Source organism: Schistocerca cancellata, chromosome 6, assembly GCF_023864275.1.
Source record: "Schistocerca cancellata isolate TAMUIC-IGC-003103 chromosome 6, iqSchCanc2.1, whole genome shotgun sequence".
Lineage (NCBI taxonomy): Eukaryota > Metazoa > Arthropoda > Insecta > Orthoptera > Acrididae > Schistocerca > Schistocerca cancellata.
Window position 1 is genome coordinate 192,966,140 of NC_064631.1, and position 19,999 is coordinate 192,986,138.

At 39.4% G+C, this 19,999-nt stretch overlaps 1 protein-coding gene across 4 annotated transcripts in view; it reads left to right on the plus strand.

Annotated features, from left to right (window-relative positions):
- LOC126191190 (centrosomin-like) overlaps positions 1 to 19,999 on the plus strand; it is a 417,752-nt gene that overhangs the window by 335,960 nt on the left and 61,793 nt on the right. For all 4 annotated transcript variants that reach the window (XM_049931983.1, XM_049931982.1, XM_049931984.1 and 1 more), the window contains exons 7-8: positions 3,959 to 4,219; positions 13,631 to 14,245. In XM_049931983.1, coding sequence (XP_049787940.1) covers positions 3,959 to 4,219; positions 13,631 to 14,245 — 876 coding nt within the window. The remainder of the gene's footprint in view (positions 1 to 3,958; positions 4,220 to 13,630; positions 14,246 to 19,999) is intronic.

Consider the following 19,999-nt stretch of genomic DNA (forward strand, 5'->3'; position numbering starts at 1 on the left):
CACAGCCGTCATTTCACTGCCACACCCAGTCTTTTAATTTCTTTTTATTTTTCTCCTTTCCATTATGTATCTCCCCCCCCCTTTTTCCATCTTCTGACCTGCCTTCAGTCTAAACTGCAGCACTTCACTGTCTGCATCCCTACCATACTATCCCTCCCCTCTCCCCACCCCAGCCTCCTCTTTACCTCCCACCCAGTCGCCACCCACATCATGCGTTGGTGTTGCTGCTCGCACTATGGTTTCAGTTGTCTGAGACTGTGTGTGTGTGTGTGTGTGTGTGTGTGTGTGTGTGTGTGTGTGTCCCAAAAGCTGTAATTGTTTGAATCTTTTTGTTGCGCCTATTATGACTCGGCATCTCTGCTATATGGTGAGTAGCAACTTTCCTTCTCTGATATTGATCACATATGTCTGTATGCCCCCCCCCCCCCCCCCGCCCCCCCCCCCCCCCCCCCCCCCCCCCATGAACCATGGACCTTGCCGTTGGTGGGGAGGCTTGCGTGCCTCAGCGATACAGATGGCGGTACCGTAGGTACAACCACAACGGAGGGGTATCTGTTGAGAGGCCAGACAAACGTGTGGTTCCTGAAGAGGGGCAGCAGCCTTTTCAGTAGTTGCAAGGGCAACAGTCTGGATGATTGACTGATCTGGCCTTGTAACAATAACCAAAACGGCATTGCTGTGCTGGTACTGCGAACGGCTGAAAGCAAGGGGAAACTACGGCCGTAATTTTTCCCGAGGGCATGCAGCTTTACTGTATGATTAAATGATGATGGCGTCCTCTTGGGTAAAATATTCCGGAGGTAAAGTAGTCCCCCATTCGGATCTCCGGGCGGGGACTACTCAAGAGGATGTCGTTATCAGGAGAAAGAAAACTGGCGTCCTACGGATTGGAGCGTGGAATGTCAGATCCCTTAATCGGGCAGGTAGGTTAGAAAATTTAAAAAGGGAAATGGATAGGTTAAAGTTAGATATAGTGGGAATTAGTGAAGTTCGGTGGCAGGAGGAACAAGACTTCTGGTCAGGTGACTACAGGGTTATAAACACAAAGTCAAATAGGGGCAATGCAGGAGTAGGTTTAATAATGAATAGGAAAATAGGAAAGCGGGTTAGCTACTACAAACAGCATGGTGAACGCATTATTGTGGCCAAGATAGACACGAAGCCCACTCCTACTACAGTAGTACAAGTTTATATGCCAACTAGCTCTGCAGATGAAGAAGAAATTGAAGAAATGTATGATGATATAAAAGAAATTATTCAGATAGTGAAGGGAGACGAAAATTTAAGTCATGGGTGACTGGAATTCGAGTGTAGGAAAGGGAGAGAAGGAAACGTAGTAGGTGAATATGGATTGGGGCTAAGAAACGAAAGAGGAAGCCGCCTGGTAGAATTTTGCACAGAGCACAACTTAATTATAGCTAACACTTGGTTTAAGAATCATGATAGAAGGTTGTATACATGGAAGAACCCTGGAGATACTAAAAGGTATCAGATAGATTATATAATGGTAAGACAGAGATTTAGGAACCAGGTTTTAAATTGTAAGACATTTCCAGGGGCAGATGTGGACTCTGACCACAATCTATTGGTTATGAGCTGTAGATTAAAACTGAAGAAACTGCAAAAAGGTGGGAATTTAAGGAGATGGGACCTGGATAAACTGAAAGAACCAGAGGTTGTACAAAGTTTTAGGGAGAGCATAAGGGAACAATTGACAGGAATGGGGGAAAGAAATACAGTAGAAGAAGAATGGGTAGATTTGAGGGACGAAGTAGTTAAGGCAGCAGAGGATCAAGTAGGTAAAAAGACCAGGGCTCTTAGAAATCCTTGGGTAACAGAAGAAATATTGAATTTAATTGATGAAAGGAGAAAATATAAAAATGCAGTTAATGAAGCAGGCAAAAAAGGAATACAAACGTCTCAAAAATGAGATCGACAGGAAGTGCAAAATGGCTAAGCAGAGATGGCTAGAGATAATGTTAAGGATGTAGAGGCTTGTCTCACTAGGGGTAAGATAGATACTGCCTACAGGAAAATTAAAGAGACCTTTGGAGAGAAGAGAACCACTTGTATGAATGTCAAGAGCTCAGATGGAAACCCAGTTCTAAGCAAAGAAGGGAAAGCAGAAAGGTGGAAGGAGTATATAGAGGGTCTATACAAGGGCGATGTACTTGAGGACAATATTATGGAAATGGAAGAGGATGTAGATGAAGATGAAATGGGAGATACGATACTGCGTGAAAGAGTTTGACAGAGCACTGAAAGACCTGAGTCGAAACAAGGCCCCCGGAGTAGACAACATTCCATTGGAACTACTGATGGCCTTGGGAGAGCCAGTCCTGACAAAACTCTACCATCTGGTGACCAAGATGTATGAAACAGGCAAAATACCCTCAGACTTCAAGAAGAATATAATAATTCCAATCCCAAAGAAAGCAGGTGTTGACAGATGTGAAAATTACCCGAACAATCAGTTTAATAAGTCACAGCTGCAAAATACTAATGGTTGCTTATCTCTTGCTGTGTGAAGGGCCATTGTTGGTACTGTGATGTGATCTTTTAACTCATGGTACTTGTATCAACTCCCATCAAGTAATTCCCTTGCTTTTGAGTAGCTTCCAACTCTTGAAAATCTTCAAACAGCCAATCTTTGTGTTTGTAGCTGTGGTTCTTGCTTTTGTACCTGCATGCACACTGGCTCTGTGGATTATACTTCGCGAATTTTCTTTATCACAATTCACGATTTGGTCTTACGTCAATGTTTCTTTCGTGTAAACAGAATAATTTTAATAATCAGTAGTAAGATTTACCTTCTGTGCTGGATGAGCTTTTGCAGGAATACATTTATCACTTCAGCTTATGTATTCAGTCCCTCCATTTTCCAGCTTTTTTTCTCATTGCAGCCACAGTACCTTCTCCTTTAATTTGTTCTTTCTTTCCATGTAGGCTGTCTTTCTTTCCATTTAGGCTGTTACAGACATCAGCAGCCTCTGCCATGTTATCTAGCAGTAAGTGTGCGGAACAGAGTACCTCTCATATTTTTGAGTGGAGCTAAAAAGAATGTTAAAACCCAGAAGCTGCTGTGGTAATAACTGCCAAAGATTTCACACAGACAGGAGCAGATCTTGATGTGCCAAGCAGCAATCTTCACAAGCCGTAAACAGATGCTATAGAGATGAGCATTTCAATCTTGACTTCATTGACAAAGCTATAGTTATGGTGTCCCGGCCACACTTGGCCTGACTGTCCACAAGCAGCTGTCTTTATCACCACTGTGCACATACTCTGTCAGGCACAACATACTCTCTCTGTTAACATGCTTCTAGGCAAAGAACTTCACCATCATCATACTGCCAATCTTCAAAAATAGTGCCACAATCGACGCACAGTGACAGACAGCTTGTATAATATTGTTTAAATGCAGCATTATATGCAGCAGAAAACATAATGTGAATCTTATGATTAGTTTCATCAGATAGACTCTTCAGTACCAAATAGTAAATCATGAGTATTTTTAACATATAGTATTACATTATGTTAATTATAGGCAGAATTAAATTAACTGCCTTCAATAGTGATAACTTCATATGACAATTCTTATTACCCTGTTCCATCTGCTGTTTAAAACTTTTTAGTACATGTTTTATGAACAATAGTATTCTTCTTTTTTGCAAATTCTTGAACAAAAGTTATATTCATGTAATTTATGTGTAGTGTATTAAAATAAGTGGTGTGAACTGAAAATAAAAATATGACCATAAATGTGCGTAATGGGATTCTGGTGTCGCAAATAGTATGCTAATCAGGTGGTCTGTAACATTACAACTCAAATACATTTATAGATGACTTTCTTAATTTATTTATGATGTTAACATATTTATGTTTTTCACTTTACTGTATACGAGGGCAATTGACATTTGTATTTTTCTATTAGTAATGCCATTACTTTGTCTTTCAGGTAAGGGAGCGTACTGAACGTGATGGTATCATTGAACAGAAAACAAATCAGTTAAAAGAGCAGCAGAAAGTTTTGCAGGATATGGAGTCTAATTTAAATGAGAAGCAGATTCAAATTGATTCATTACGCTCTTTAGTTATGACAAGAGATTCGGCTATAATGTCTTTGGAAGCTAAATATACTTCAGCCAAAGCAAGTGCAAGAAGTATGGAACTGAAGCTTGATGCATCGGAGAGAGAGATTCAAAGGCTAAAAGATGAGGTAAGCTTTTAACTTCTGTTATTTATTATGCATACAGACATTAGTCCTTCCAGAACCAGTAAGTTTAAGGCCTGCTGTATAAAGCAATTGACCTTGGATTATTACAGAAAGTGATGGCATATCAAGCTGTTTAGAAATCTGGTTGTTTAAATATTAATCCTAAATTATATCGCCATGCAGCGAAGTTGGATGAGCTTCGACAGAAAATTTTGTGATTACGTAAAGTTCAACCACTATGATAAATTCACAATCTAGTCGCATTATAAAACATAACTTTTGTTTTGCGCAAATAAGAGTTAAAAAAAGAAGTAACGAATGAAGTTACTAACACACAAAACTTTAAGGAAATATGTGAATACATGATTCTGTCATTGTCAACTATGTTAGGTAAGGCTACAGATAGTAACTGATATAACAATTAACATGATTAGTTCGACATTTGATACACACTTAGAAGCAGCGAAAGGCAGGTAAACTTGAAATATTTGCTGTGAAAAATTAGACAGCAGCCAGTAATGATTGCACACTTCTTACAAAAATGTTCTCTAGTGGCAGAGAGCACACAACTCACATTAAATTTTTAGCTACAAGACAACTGCCTGAGTTGGTATATCAGCCTGCATATTGGTGATAGATGAGCAATACGTGCATGTAATTCAATTTGTAATTAAAAGATGGTGGCTCAATGGTTGTATCGTGGAATGTGGTTTTGGATCCCACTCCATCGAGTTCCCACTTCATTCGCCTCTAGGAATGGTTGTTAATGTACAACCTCAGAGTGAAACTAAATCATGCTGCAGAACTGCAGCATTTGAGTTACACAGTACATTGTTGCTGTCTGTGCATTCTGACTAGATTCTGGCACTGGAGATTATGTAATAGATACATGTGTTGCCTTTTGGACATATGCATGTAATTAGGTCATTTTCAGTTAAATATATGCAATGTATTGGTGTCACAGCTGACTTCAGTTAGCTTTCTTATCAAATTGACATTAATGCACACTGTTTTGTCTTAATTTACATTGCCGTCATCAAGGAGAACAATGTTTTCATTTGAAGTTACTCATGTATTCATTTACTGATGTGAATCTGCTGAAATGTGCATTGTTGTTTAAATCTGTGTAATTAAAATGTATACACATCACTGCATGTAACTTTGGGATAAAAATCTGCATTGTTCATCGTAAACGTTGTAGCTTCATGCCTGCAATTAGCTTCTGCCTATTTTCTGTAACAGTAGCTCCAATGAAATTCTCACTTTCAGTTCTATGCACATCAGCTTTGAAAAGTTTTTATAATCTTTGTTCCAGTTTACACAGCAGATGTAAATGTATAGAAATAAATGTAATAATCAGACACCAGAACTTTTTCAGAATTCATTTTTAAGTGTGTTAAATCCATCTACAATTTGAACATGAATTCACAAGATTTACTTCTTAGTGATTGATACATTGCAGTTTTTGTGTTGGTTTTTCTGCCTTTACTTTGTATCCATTGTGTCCTAACTGACACGGACTCATTTCTTATACACAATGATTTCCTGTGGCTCATGTGTAAAATAGCTAGCAACTGCAGATGCTGTAGCTTCTGGTTCAGGACATTTTTCACAGTGATGTGCAGTATGCATTCTTGAATTTGCAGATTATGAACTCCAAGCTGAGAAGCTGAAGAGGTACCTTAGATTATCAGAAACATAAAAAAGAGAAAGTGAACACTATCCTTGGTATTGGATTCTTAAATCTACTTCATTTCTAAAATGTTTTATTTATTTTTAAAAAGATTTTTCTGGCTGATGTACCAGTACCAGTGAAATATGAAAGTATTTTGACTGCATCTTTCTTGTTACTTTTTAGGCTTTATATGCTAGCATTGCAAAATCAGATCTAGTTTTTAGGTAATGCAGAAACGACCTTCCTAATGAAAAGATTTGAAAGGGTTCACTGGAAATACTTTTGGAAAGTAGTAAGAGAATGGAATTTTATTGTCAAAGAGCTTGTGTTGGTAAGAGAGTTTGTATTGGTAAGTTGTCGTGCATAAAGTTTCAGGTAAAATTTACATTTTTTTCAAGAGGCCAGCTTCCAGAGTAACTTGTTGTTCCAGCAGGCAAATGTTATTTAAGAACTTGCACATAAGCAAACCACTGACAGGTTGTGGACAGGTGTAGTAATCGCTATACTGTAATTAGAACCAACCATACATACTAAATGAAGGCAGTTACCGTTATAAACAAAAGAAACGCTTCACCTCGCAAATTGTTCGTGCCCTGTAGAAATGAATAATGTATGGTTAAGCATCATGTTTCACAATCAGTACTGTTGTCCTATACACAGCACGATAAAAAAATTGTAAGTTCTCATTTTAAATTCCTTGCCTCTGATGAATTTTTACCTTTCACATAGTTGTTTATAGTTCTGCATCATCATTCTTAACACTTAATAAGTAGGAGGTCTGTATGGCATGCCAGAATTTGATTTGAAAAGTAGATTTCTTTCAAAAATTTCTACATTATTCGTAGTAGGTGTCGATATTAATCATGGCAGGAGCAGACTTCCATTTCTGTTTGACATCTCTGGTTGGCACAGCGTTTCTGTGTAAGTTCTGGACTGGGTAAATAATTTATTTGCAACACAGGATGCATACAGTTCAATGCATTAAGACATATTCCCTGTAATTTCTTGTCAGTTGGGAATTGCCGCCCCCCCCCCCCCCCCCATTGAACATTAAATCGTTTCACCAGCCATCTACTTTTCAAGTTCTACAATAATATGAGCCATCTATAAAGCTTTCTTCTTCTGTGTATCACTACTCTGTTCTGTACTTCTTACCCTAGTAATTATGCTACTTGTATAATGATTGTATTCGAAGAATTTATACTTAAGGTACAACTTTTGAAGCACATTTTGTGTCCACAAAATGCACCCCACCTTCCTCTCCACCCTTCTGGCCTCTCTCTGTGCCAGTGAAATAAAATTCTGCTTTTTTGATGCAGGATCGCCAGTTTGATGCTATCTTGTTTCTGACCTGAAATGGTGGTCCAAATCTTGTGCAATCTGACAAATAAGTACACAAAGTAAATTATTTATTTTTAAAACAGCCCAAGCATTCCTGAAGAATCAGTTTTTGCACTTGTCTTTCATTTTAATTAAAAAATTGCAGCATTGCACAAAGAAAGCTTTCTTATATGGTATTTTGTCCTTCCTGTGATCTATATTACAGTTGTTGTTCTAATATTCGTAGGGTGTCAGCTATTTAATGTACTTTAAATCTGCTAATATAACTGTACTGTGTTGTGTATCTGCTCCATGTAATCATCTTGGTTGAAATTGGAGTTGCCAACTTGAATATAAAACAAAAACTGAAAAAAAAGCTAATTTAACTGATTGAAACATTCCAAAATTGCAAATAACAAGCAACTACTCTTCCATGATAATCTAGTAACAAAGTGTTTCACCAGTTTCCATCATATTACCTGCTTATTTTTAACCAAGAATAGATGCTGGTTTCCTATCATTTTTGCTTGAATGTTCAACAAATGTGCCCTTCCTGTGATACATCGAAGATTACAAAAAACAAGTGAGTTTATCATGAATGATTCTGTAGAACACATAAGGGTAGGTGATAGTCTTTGTTACCCTTAGCCCCAGTGAGAGTTTTTGATGATGCAGCAACCAAAGTTACATGTGTTATGGGCAGTATATTTGTAAAGAAAACAGAGGAACATGCATGGTCAGCTTGTATGTCAGCAGTTCATTATAGAAGTTAAGTGATATCATTCTAGTGCAGAGTGTGTTTCCACTTTATAAATTATACAAAAATTACACACATTCGTTGTAACATTTATTTAATGCTGTGTGCTGTAAGACATCTGTACATATTGCTGAATGGTTTATTTAGCACAGTAGCAAAATCACATATTGGTGAACTGTCAGTTGCTTTGTTATTCTCAATGAGTTTAAAAAAATTCTATAAATTGTGTTGTTGTGGTCTTCAGTCCTGAGACTGGTTTGATGCAGCTCTCCATGCTACTCTATCCTGTGCAAGTTTCTTTATCTCCCAGTACTTACTGCAACCTACATCCTTCTGAATCTGCTTAGTGTATTCATCTCTTGGTCTCCCTCTACGATTTTTACCCTCCACGCTGCCCTCCAATGCTAAATTTGTGATCCCCTGATGCCTCAGAAGATGTCCTACCAACCGGTCCCTTCTTCTTGTCAGGTTGTGCCACAAACTCCTCTTCTCCCCAATTCTATTAAAAACCTTCTCATTAGTTATGTGATCTACCCATCTAATCTCATATAAATTAGATTTCTGTAAACTTCTCTGAAATTTTCCTTGTGAAAATAAAACAGCCAACATGTGTGAAAGCTTTAATCCAGGGGTAAATTTTGGAAAGGGAATTTTCCTGTGGACTGCATTACAAATTTTTTCTTTGTTAACTAAAACAAGCAAGACATATTAATGTATATTTTGAAGAAAATAAAACAAATCTGAGAGGAAAAAACATTTATTAGACAATTTAATGAAACACAATGTTAGTGGGATGTCTGGTTTCGACTGAACAGTCATTGTGATGTCGACTGTAGATTCTGGTAGAATAAAAGTGTTTTCCAGATTAATATCAGTAATTAGAGTTCTCATTTGTGATTTGATGTAATTCATCCTATTAAAAGGCTGTTCGCACATGCAAGTGTTCGTAAGTACAGCAGAGTCCTGTTAATCCGAACTAATTGGGACCAGACCTTGTTCAGATTACCAATTTGTTCGGATTAGCCGGAATTACGGTGACTAGTTTCTAGAATGAAGTATACCAAGCAGGTAGGTAGGTAGGTAGGTACATCATGGTAACAAATGGGAACAGTGGCTCACTCTCACTCCCTGCCCTTGTTGTTGTGTATTGTTGATGTCTTTGTAGTGTCTGAGGTCAGTGAACTGCCAGTTGGGTTCGCAAAGCGCTTGGTTATGTTATTTATCTATTGCTGGCACGTATAACAGTTGTATTGTATTCGTTCAGGTGTAGTGGTGTATGTATTTTCATCATGAGTAAATGGAAACATACAACGTTAACTCTCAAAGAAATACTGAACTCTTTGAAGCAGATAGACAGGGGGTGAGCTTAGATACATTCTCATGTATCTAAACTGACAACGGAACTGGGTGTTTGTAAAACAACCATTTGTGGTTGGAAGAAGAACAGAGTGAAGCTTGAACAGTCCTGTGCAACGTCTTCGGGAAAAACACTCGAAATTCGGCAGACTTTGAAACAATCCCAGTACAATAAAGTGGATATAACTCTTTTCCTTTGGTTTACACGGGAAAGAGAAAGGGGAACTCCTTTGAGTGGAGCATTGGTTCAGGAGAAGGCTGTTAACATGAACAAATTAATGAATGGTGGTGAGTCTTTTAGTGCAAGTACATGTTGGCTGGGACAGATTAAAAAAACGTCTTGGAATCCATCAGCTAACAATTACTGGAGAGAAGCTTTCTTCTGACTGTGATGCAGCGAAGGAATACTTGGACGAGTTTGAAAAAATAATAAGAGAAGGAAAGAATTCCCCCCTAACAAATTTATAACATTGACGAGACTGGCCTTAATTTGTCTAGGGCATTGCCAACAAAAAACATGGCATTAAAGCAAGAGACCATGCTCTTGGTTTTAAAATGTGCAAGGATCATGTGACTTTATTAGCATGCAGCAACGCTGCTGGTAATTGCAAGCTGCCTTTAATGCTGATCGGCAAATCTGCTAGGCCCAGAGTTTTTAAAAACTGCAACATGAAGTCCGGGCCCATATATTATCGCAACCAGAAAAAGGCATGGATGGATGGTAAGCTGTTCAAAGAATGGTTTCATGGCCAGTTTGTTGTCTCCCTGTGCAATCCTTTTGATTGATAACATGCCATCTCACCCCAGTACTGAGGAATTATGTGGTGGAGAAATTGTGGCAAAGTTTTTGCCTCCAAATGTTACACGACTTCTACAGCCGATGGACCTGGGCGTACTGCAAACATTAAAACTGATTTACAGAAAACAATTTTAAGAATGCTGATTCAAGATGATAGCATTCCTTTAGTGGACAAAATAAAAAAGACTTACGTGAAGGGTATTTTGTTTATTGGGCTGCTGAGGCATGGCAGAATATTTGAGAAAATACTCTGAGAAAATCATGGAGAAAGGGACTTCTCTTGAATTTCAGGACAACCTAGTTAAATATGAAGAGGAAAATCTACTACAAATCATGTAAACAATCCCTGGATGTGAAGAAGGTAGTGAAGGAGACGTAGACAAGTGGATGGCAGCGGATGGAGGCATGTGTGGAGAACCTACTAACGTTGATTTAGTTGCTGCTGTGACTCAAGAACAGGAAGAAGTGAACTGCTGTGACGGAAGTGACAATGAACCTGAAAGCGACAAAGGAGAGCTGGTGCCACACAGTGACGCAGCAGAAGCCCTTGACCTCATGCTACGTTATTTGGAGCAACAGCCCACTGCTACACCTGCTGATTTGACGTTTATGAGATGATGGCGCAACTATGCATCATATAACAGACTGTCTTCCTTACGCCAAAAACAATGACTGAATTTTTATCATCTAAAAAGTAGGGATAGAATGTCCACTGTATTTTAGTAGGTTTGACAGCTTTTCTTTCATTGTTATGCATTGTTTAAAAGTAATGTTTTCTTGCCGATTTTTCTAATACATGTTTACTGTAGTGTGTAAATTAAAATACTGTGTATGTACAGCAGTTTACCACACAGTTTTCCATACGTAGACTAACATTTTTCATGTTCAGATTAACCGAATGTTCGGATTACCGGGACTCTGCTGCATTGAAAATAAAGTATGTTTGCAAAATGTGGGATATATCTTCTTGGACAAATATGTTCTACAGTCCACACATCTAATAATAGGTATTTTTGATAAATACTGTTTGTTTTCTGGACCCATAGTCTCCACGACTTTTTTAAAGCATTCATTCATTAACCATTTTGCTGTCAGAATATGGTTGTTGTTTTTTTTTTCCTCCAGTATAATAGCTAGATTACTTGGACAAAATTTGTGGTTTGTGTGATGAATGGCAGCTAGCTCTAAATGTAGGAAATGTAAGTTAATACAGATGAGTAGGAAAATCAATTCCGTAATGTTCAAATACAGCATTAGTAGAATGCTCCTTGACAGACTAGCTAGATTAAATATCTAGACAGAACACTGCAAAGAAATATGAAATTGAATGGAATGAGCATGTAAGGACTGCAGTGGGGAACGTGAATGGCTGACTTCAGTTTATTTGGAGAGTTTTAGGAAAGTGTGGTTCATCTGTTCATGTAGAACATCAATGTGACCCATTATTAGGTACAGCTAGTGTGTTTGGTATCCCCCACCAGGTAAGATTAACGGAAAACATCAAAGAAATTCAGGGGGGGGGGGGGGGGGGGGGGCGCGGGCTACTAGATTCGTTATCGGTAGGTTCAATCAACATGCAAGTATTATGGAGATGCTTCAGGAACTCAGATGGAAATCCCCGGATATAAGGTGCGACATTCTATTTGAGGAACATATATAGAAAATTTAGAGAGCCGGCATTTGAAGCTGGTTGCAGAACTAATCTACTGCCACCAACATACATTTCGCATGAGGTCCATGAAGGTAAGACGAATTAGGGCTAGCATTGGAGGCACAAAGATAATCGTTGCAAAAACAGACATAATGTCTGAAGGGATACCACAATCACTGGTTATGCAATGTTACTTATAATCCGTCTTGATTGCAAAAGTGTTCATTCACGTGACCGGTTTCGGATGAAGATGGTTCTAGAGGAACCGAAACCGGTCATGTGAATAAACATTTTTGCAATCAAGACAGATTATAAGTAACATTATACATAATCGTTTTTCCCTCACTCTATTTACGAGTGGGACAGGAAAGAAAATGACTAGTAGTTGTGTAATATATCCTCCGTCAATCAAGGTGGCTTGTGGAGTATTTATGTAGACATACAAGTACTGTGTAACTCACTTTTACAGGTCCTGTATTCATTTTTGTAAATGTTTGTTGTTGAGTGGAAAGTTCTCTTTTTAAGTCATTTACCTCATCTTGTTGAAATTGTCCTTTGCACTTAGACATAATTGCATGTTTAGTCTCGTAATGCCATTTATGTCATACTCTTTTGAAATGGAGATAAATTTGTTGCATTTCAAGCGTATGGGATTTGTTTTAAACTCCAAGTTTACTAATTGATGCCATTCCAAGTTTTCATCTGGAGCTGAAACAAATATATTTTTTTTCTTAAGTCGAAAACTAAGGCAGAAAAGAAAGTGGAAACACATTTAGAATCTGCAGATGAAACCCTTTCTTATGTTACTTCACATGACCCAGCAGCCTTGTTTTTTTAATTTCAATCCTCCACTTTAGCATCCTTTGCTGTTAATGATTTTTGGAACTGTTCTAAATTTCAAGTTATTGGTTGATGAAAAGAAGACGAGAGAGGAGAGGAGGGGGGCGGGGGTGGTGGGGTGATTCCTTTCCGACCTTCTTAAAGCAGAACCCTTAAACATCACCAATAAAAATATTATTACAATTATTTGTTTATTTTGTGCCAATACATTTAATAATAGGTACTAAGACAAAAGCCAGTTCTAATGTCGGTGATATATCTACCCACTGTAATTGAATACATAAAGGCAAGCCTACTAAAATTAAAGACAAATGTCACAGAGTGTTGATAATAATAAAAACTGGGTTTACTTTCCCGAACTGATAGTAGGTCTTGGGTGATCAAATGTGCACCACTTATACACAAAGAGATGTAAGATTAAGGATAGCAGGGCCGAGAGTTCTATGGAATTTATTGGCTATGTCTGATGCTTGTCTCACCTGTGCAGCGGACAAATGAATTCTGTTCTGCAGTTCATACTCTTCCTGTGTGATCGTTGCTTATCGCCAAGACAGTTTGTATATATTCAAGACGGCACGTGGGCGTTTCAAAATAAACCTAACATTGTGAGGTTTTTTCCCTGCACAAACATATAAGGAAATTGAATGATAGTTAAGTAAGTGCACTAAAATATTCCTATTGTAATGGAATATGGTACGAATGATGCTTAATGGAAAGATCTCTCTCTCTCTCTCTCTCTAAACATTTTGTTTGTATGAATCTACTTCATGGGCCACAAGCTAGCAGCCCTTGGTCCATGTGTGACACACCGGTCAAAGAGTTATCACCCGTCCTTTAATCAAATTGCGCCTGTGAAAGACCGGCACGTAGCTCCTTAAATTTTAATCAGATACATTTGAACGGGAATCTTTATTTATGTAACACGTTTAATTCTTTTTGTGAACATTATCGATAAACATGTTAGTAACTAAACTGAATTGTATACTAATTGCTTCCATTGTTTCATTAATTTACAGGTTAATATGATGAAGGCTCAGATGAAATCTGGGAAACAGAGAAGCAGGGACAATGCTGGTGGAGATAATGCAGCACCTACTTCATCTAAAAACAAATGGTGTTATTGTGTTGACAACAGGTCTTCGCAAAAAAAGGGAGGAGGTCTTGAAGAAAATGAGTTTGTAAAAATGCACATGAGTGAACTGCAAGCAATGAAAAACAGACTTGCAACAGCTGAAGAAACAGAAAAGAAACTGAGTGGCAAATTGGAATATTCTGAGAGCAAACTTAAGGATGAGAAACAGCATGTAGCAGAACTTGAAAGTCATGTAAATGATATTACTCAGAAACTGAAAGACATTCAGGTGAAGCACCATCAGGCAGAGGAAAAGATTTGTAAAATGGAGAATTCATATAGAACTGCATGCCACACACTTCAAGAATCCATACGAAAATCTAAAGAACTTAAAAAAGAAAATGAGCAGCTGAGAGAGTTGGATAAGAAAAGAAAAACAGAGATGCAACAAATGGCAACAAAATTAACTGAAGCTTACAGTCAGGCCAAGTCTGGGCAGAAGCAGCCAGCAGAAGCACATTATCTGCAAACTGGTGTACAAATGGAGCAAGATGCACAGGTGAGTTAATTATTACTTTAATTATTTATCAAAGAATGGAAAGTCCAGGATGGAGTAACAACAATATTATGAAAAAGATATGTTGCTACTCACCATGTAGAAGAGGAGACATTGAGTCGTGGACACACACAATGGAAAGACTGTTATATCTGGCCAGAGATTGAGGACAACATACTCAGATTCCTTGAGAACCTCAACACCTTCTCCCCCATATGCTTCACTTGGTTCTCGTCAACCCAACAAGCTACCTCCCTCAATGTAGACCTCCACCTCAAGGATGGCCCTATCAGTACCTCTGTCCATATTGAACCTACCAACCACCAGAAATACAACCACTTTAACAGTTGCCACTCATTCCGTACCAAGGAGTCCCTTCCATGTGCCCTAGCCACCCAGGGTCATCACATCTGTAGTGACAAGTGGTCTCTTTCCAAATATACAAAAGGTATCACTGAGGCAGCTACAGATCAAAATTATCACTTCCAACCTTGTACAGATGATCTTCCGTGCATTCTCCCACCACCACCACCACCACCACCACCACACCAGTGTGATTGCAGGTGTTTCCTACCCCCTTCAAAGGCAGGACTACCTGTGAAAACAGTTATGTGATCTACAGACTAACCTGCAACAACTGTGTTTCTGTCTACATGGGCATATAGCTGACAGGCACGTTTTTCTGCATGAATGGCCACCGATAAACTGTGGCCAAGAGACAGCTGGATGACTCAGTTGCTGAGCATGCTGTCCAACACTGTGTGCTTCACTTTGGCTACAACTTTACAGCTTGCACCATCTGGACCATTCGTAATGGCACCAGCTGTTCTGAACTGCACAGGCAGTAAGTTCTATGTTCCCATAAACCCTGCCCTCCTTCCCCCTGGCTGAGTCAAGGCTAGTTCCTGTCCTCCACCTACCTGTCCTCCACCTACCTGTCCCCCTTCTCTGTACCTATTCCAGCACTACAGAGCCTTCTATTCCACCAAGGCATCCACTAGTCTTTTTCCCCTTTTCTACTTCTAAGTATTTCATCTACTTATCAAAAAACTCACACTTGCACAAAAATGTGACAATGGGGCTGGACTATAGTTGTAGGATAAATGATGATAATTTAATTATCAACAATGTAGGAAAAGATAAATTGCTACTTACCATAAAGATGACATGCTAAGTTGCAGACAGTCACAATTAAGACACTTACATATAAGCTTTCGACCACAGCCTTTGTCAGAAAAAGGGAAACATACACCAGTGCACTTGGTCCAAGCTGCTAGAGTTCGCGGTCATGTGTGCATGAGGTGTGCTTGCTTGTGTGATTGAATGGTTTGTGTTTCCCTTTTCCAAAGAAGGTGTGGCTGAAAGCATATGTGTAAATGTCTTTCAATAGTACCTGTCTGCAACTTAATGTCATATGTGTGGTAAGTAGCAATCTATCTTGTCCTACATTGTTGATAGTTCTACCTGGAACTCCCATTGTTTGCAGAATTAAATTATATTAGTAATTTACACTTGATTGCCTATCTGGTGGAAATGTGTGCGTGAAAACATTTCATGATGTCAATGTATCCCTTACAGTTTTCAGTATCTGCTGTTTGACTGTCATCATTCTTCCTGCTTTGATGTTCTTTTGGTGGTGGAATGGTACCAGTATTGAGTGGTGATCACATTTCTTATGACAGAAATCCTTCAACTATTTCAGTCTAAATCGTGGTTCATTGTCATAAACTATGATATGGTGAAGGACTTTAGTTCTTATTATCCCCCATTGACCACTGTGTAAAAGGCTAGAATTTGATGTCCCAACACTATGGGAAGGACAACACAATGCTGTCGATCATTGGTGGTGGAAGTTACTACACTTAGTTAGTTGTAATATATCAGTAAGAAGGCCTGAAGCTGTGTATCCAGATGGTATTTTACTGACCATCCTATGCATATTCACCTGGCAACCTTTGCTACGACTGGGTCATCACATGTAGCGTGAGTGATGGTCTCTAATGTTATTGGGAAGTAGTAGTTGTCTTGCTGAAGCTCTAAATCTAATTACAAGTAGACAGCTTCTTTCTTGTTAAATACTGGATCCTCTTTCATGGGCAATCTGTACAGAGCTTCAGTGATTGTATGTTTCCCAGTTAGGTTGTAGTGTCGCAGCTGAACAACATATTTAGGAATAAAGCCCAGTGTTGCAGTCTGTGAGCTCTTTACTGAGGCCTGGAGCCAGATAATGCAAGGAGTGGTTTAGGATTGGTGACCAAATGTGATTTCCCTTCCGGAACACAAGAGAAGCTAATGGCACTTGCGACAAATTGGGTCAACTCTTATCAACTTCCATGGTCCCATCCAGTGGCACCTCCTGTGCAAGATTAAAGTGGCACTAGCTTCTCTAACAGTACTTGCAGTGTCATAGTTGCTTGTTTGACCCTACAGAGTAGCTTTCAGCTGTGTACTCCTGAGTTTTGGCAATTTTGACTAATTTCTGACGGTATTTTCTTAAGAGAAACAAAGCTAGGCCATCTTGAACAACTTTAAGTGTTTGCTTACGTGAAACAGAGGCAAGTCAGCCAGAAATAGTTTTTTTTTTTGAATGGGGTGGGGGGGTGGGGGGGGGGGGGAGTTTAGCTTTCTATATCTCCAGAAATAAGTATGTGGTGTACAAATTGAAGCAAAGTTGGATGATTTTTGAAGAGACAGAGACAGTGTGTTTAGCCAACTTTTACAGAAAGGTATCTTCTGAAAACACTTTTAAACTGTTTACATTAGAAAAGGCAGTGTTCCAAACTATCTAAAAAAGTAGGTTTCGGCTTTGCAGTGCAATCATATAAAGCCCTAAAAAGCTGCAACATGGGTTGTCTACTGAAACAATGCCCATCTTTTGCTGGTACTCAAATCTGACATCTTTTATCATGTTCTACAATTGAGGCACTGAGAACTGTAAGGACCTAAAGCGCACAATCATAGATTTTGAGAGAGTAGAACGTATGCATGCTCCTGACAGGTTCACATTATTTATGTGAACATTCACAAAAAGCTGATTCACAGATTTCTCTGTTATTCAGTTCCATATGGGCCCAAAACGCAAAGCATAATTTTGTTGTTCTGCAGAGCTCAATTTTTATCTAAGGCTGCCAGTGTAATTTAGTTGCAAGTATATTTTTGTTTTAATTTACAAGTTTGGACAAATTAATTTCCCATCTTCAGAAGCCTATAACATAAGGGATATTACCAATCAGCAATGCAGTAAAAGACAGATTGCTACTTACCGTAAAGAAGACACATTAAGTTGCAGTGAGGCACAATTAATACACTTACATAAAGCTTTCGGCCACAGCCTTCATTAGTAAACACACACACACACACACACACACACACACACACACACACACACACAAAAGAAAGAGTTGAGTTGCATTAACTTTGTAATTAATCTGACGATTGAAGAAGGAAAAGTAGCTATTATACGTGCAAACGAAGTTGACGCTCAGCGAGGTGGCTGATAAGAGTGACTGTAAAGGCATTTCCCATTTACAGTCGCTCCCATCAGCCAGCGGCTGGGTGTCAACTTTGTTTGCATGAGTAATACTCATGTATGTACTCTTGTCTACTAAGGTCATGCAGTGCTCAATATGCACATAAACGAGGTGCAATGTGTAGAATTTAATTAATTAAAATCCTAAGCCAAAATCATATAGGAGACCGTGGCAATCATGGGGGTTCACCCATGTTGTTAGTTGCACCCTGCTGTTTCATGGTGTTGCGCACGGAAGGATGTCGGAACTTTTCCACAGTGAACATCTTCATTATTCATTCAGGTGAGGACACAATTGCAGGCCCACTAAAATCCTGCACTTGCTTACTCAGTTGAACTTTGCTTCTAGAGACAGCCAGTATCTTCAAAGCCCAAAAACTGCTTTAAGCTACACTTCTCCATGGATACCCTGTTTGTGTAGAGGCTCATCGAACACTGAATTCTTCACGTGGTGCCATATACACTCGACTGCTTGGTGATATGACTGAGGTAGTTATACAATATTACCTCTCTGATCAGGGAGTAACTGCAGCCCATCAGGTTATAAAGATGGTCGATTCGAAATACATGCCTACCCGCACCTATTCTTAATGTTTGATTGAGCGGAGCTCCCATCAAAGATAAAGGCAGGCTGTGAAGTCATCATTGTCAGACCTGGCATACCGAAGAACCCATTGTGTTGGTACCAATGACAGAATTATAGCTATACTCTTATATCCTTTCAAAATGCAGCCAAATGTGTGTCTTATGTCATGTTCTTGAGGGAGATTGCCCTCCTCCTTATCCCCACTGTATCAACTGGACTGGCAACCATGGTGCTTCACGCCGCAAATACCCTATGTACCTCAATGATAGCACTGTTCAGTATATTGGATAAGGGAAGAGCTACCCCTTCAGTGTTGCTCACAAAATGTTAGCTAGCCAAAGACCTTGCATACCACCATTCGCCAGTTACAGTACTGTTGTTGCTACGTCACAGCCCATGAAAGATGTGGCCATGCAAACACGTGACCTCCAGTTCCATGCTCTGGTTGTGAAATCATGTAGTGCCATGGTGACATCCTCACCTCCGCCAACTACAGTTGCTCAAGCGCCAAAACCTCTTTTCTCACACTTGTGAAGTCACTTCTGACGCAACCAGAAGAATGAAAATTTAAAAAGGAATACTCCTGGGATTACTTTTTGCACTCCTCAAGTCAGCAAACATCTGGGTCCACATTTGAAAAATGCAAAGGTACTAGAAGTCAGTCATTCTTCCCCTTCTGCAACTCTAAGATCCTCTAAAACAGTGACATTACATGGCACCTCTGTCTGGTTGACCTCAGTTTCGCTGGTGTGGATCACCGACAAATTTTCCACCCTGAAGTTAGCTTACTGACCCAGGGAGGTTATTGGTACCTCTCAAGAAATGATGGAACAGGATTCTTCAGTCTTGTGTAGTTGTACGCAACCGAAATCTTGATCTCTTACACTACACTCCAGTCTGTCTGGACCTTCCTTCCAAGAAAGGATCTCCAGCTCTAGGGGGAGTCATGATGCTCATTCCGTTTGACATCCGTAGCCAAACCATTTCGTTGAACAACCAGCTTATCCATTGCTATCTGTTTTTCTCTCCCCAGTTATACCTTTCCTCTTTGTAATACCTACAAACCCTTTCCTTTGATCTCATCAAGGCAGACATACTGCTCATCTCCCTCAAACCTTTCTGCTACTCAGCGACTTTCAGTCCTCAACACCCCATTTGGGGCTCTCTCAGAACCTGCCTAAGAGGCTCTCTCCTGGCAGATATTCTCAACCAGCTTACTCTGTTTCTCTAAACACTGGTGAACCCACATTTCTTTCAGATTACACACGCACTTTCTTCCACCTAGATCCCTTGTGCTGTACTGCACAGCTTGCCCACCATCTAGAGTGATCTGTCGTCTCGGGCACATACTCAAGTGACCATTTCCTATGCGTAATTCGTCTGCTGATTCATGTCCCATCTGTGTGCAAGACCAACTGGAAGCTTTATGAAGCCGATTGGAGGCTCTACTCTTCACTGGCAACCTTTGATGAACAACATTTCCACAGCAATGATGTTCAGGTAGAGTACGCATGGCATGAGCCATAGGATATGCCGACATCATCAGCAACCTCTCTAATGGTGATTCGGTGATTTTCCTGAACTAATTTCTGTACGTCTTCCACATTGTCGTCAGTAACGGTGCATTATGGTGTCTAGGGAG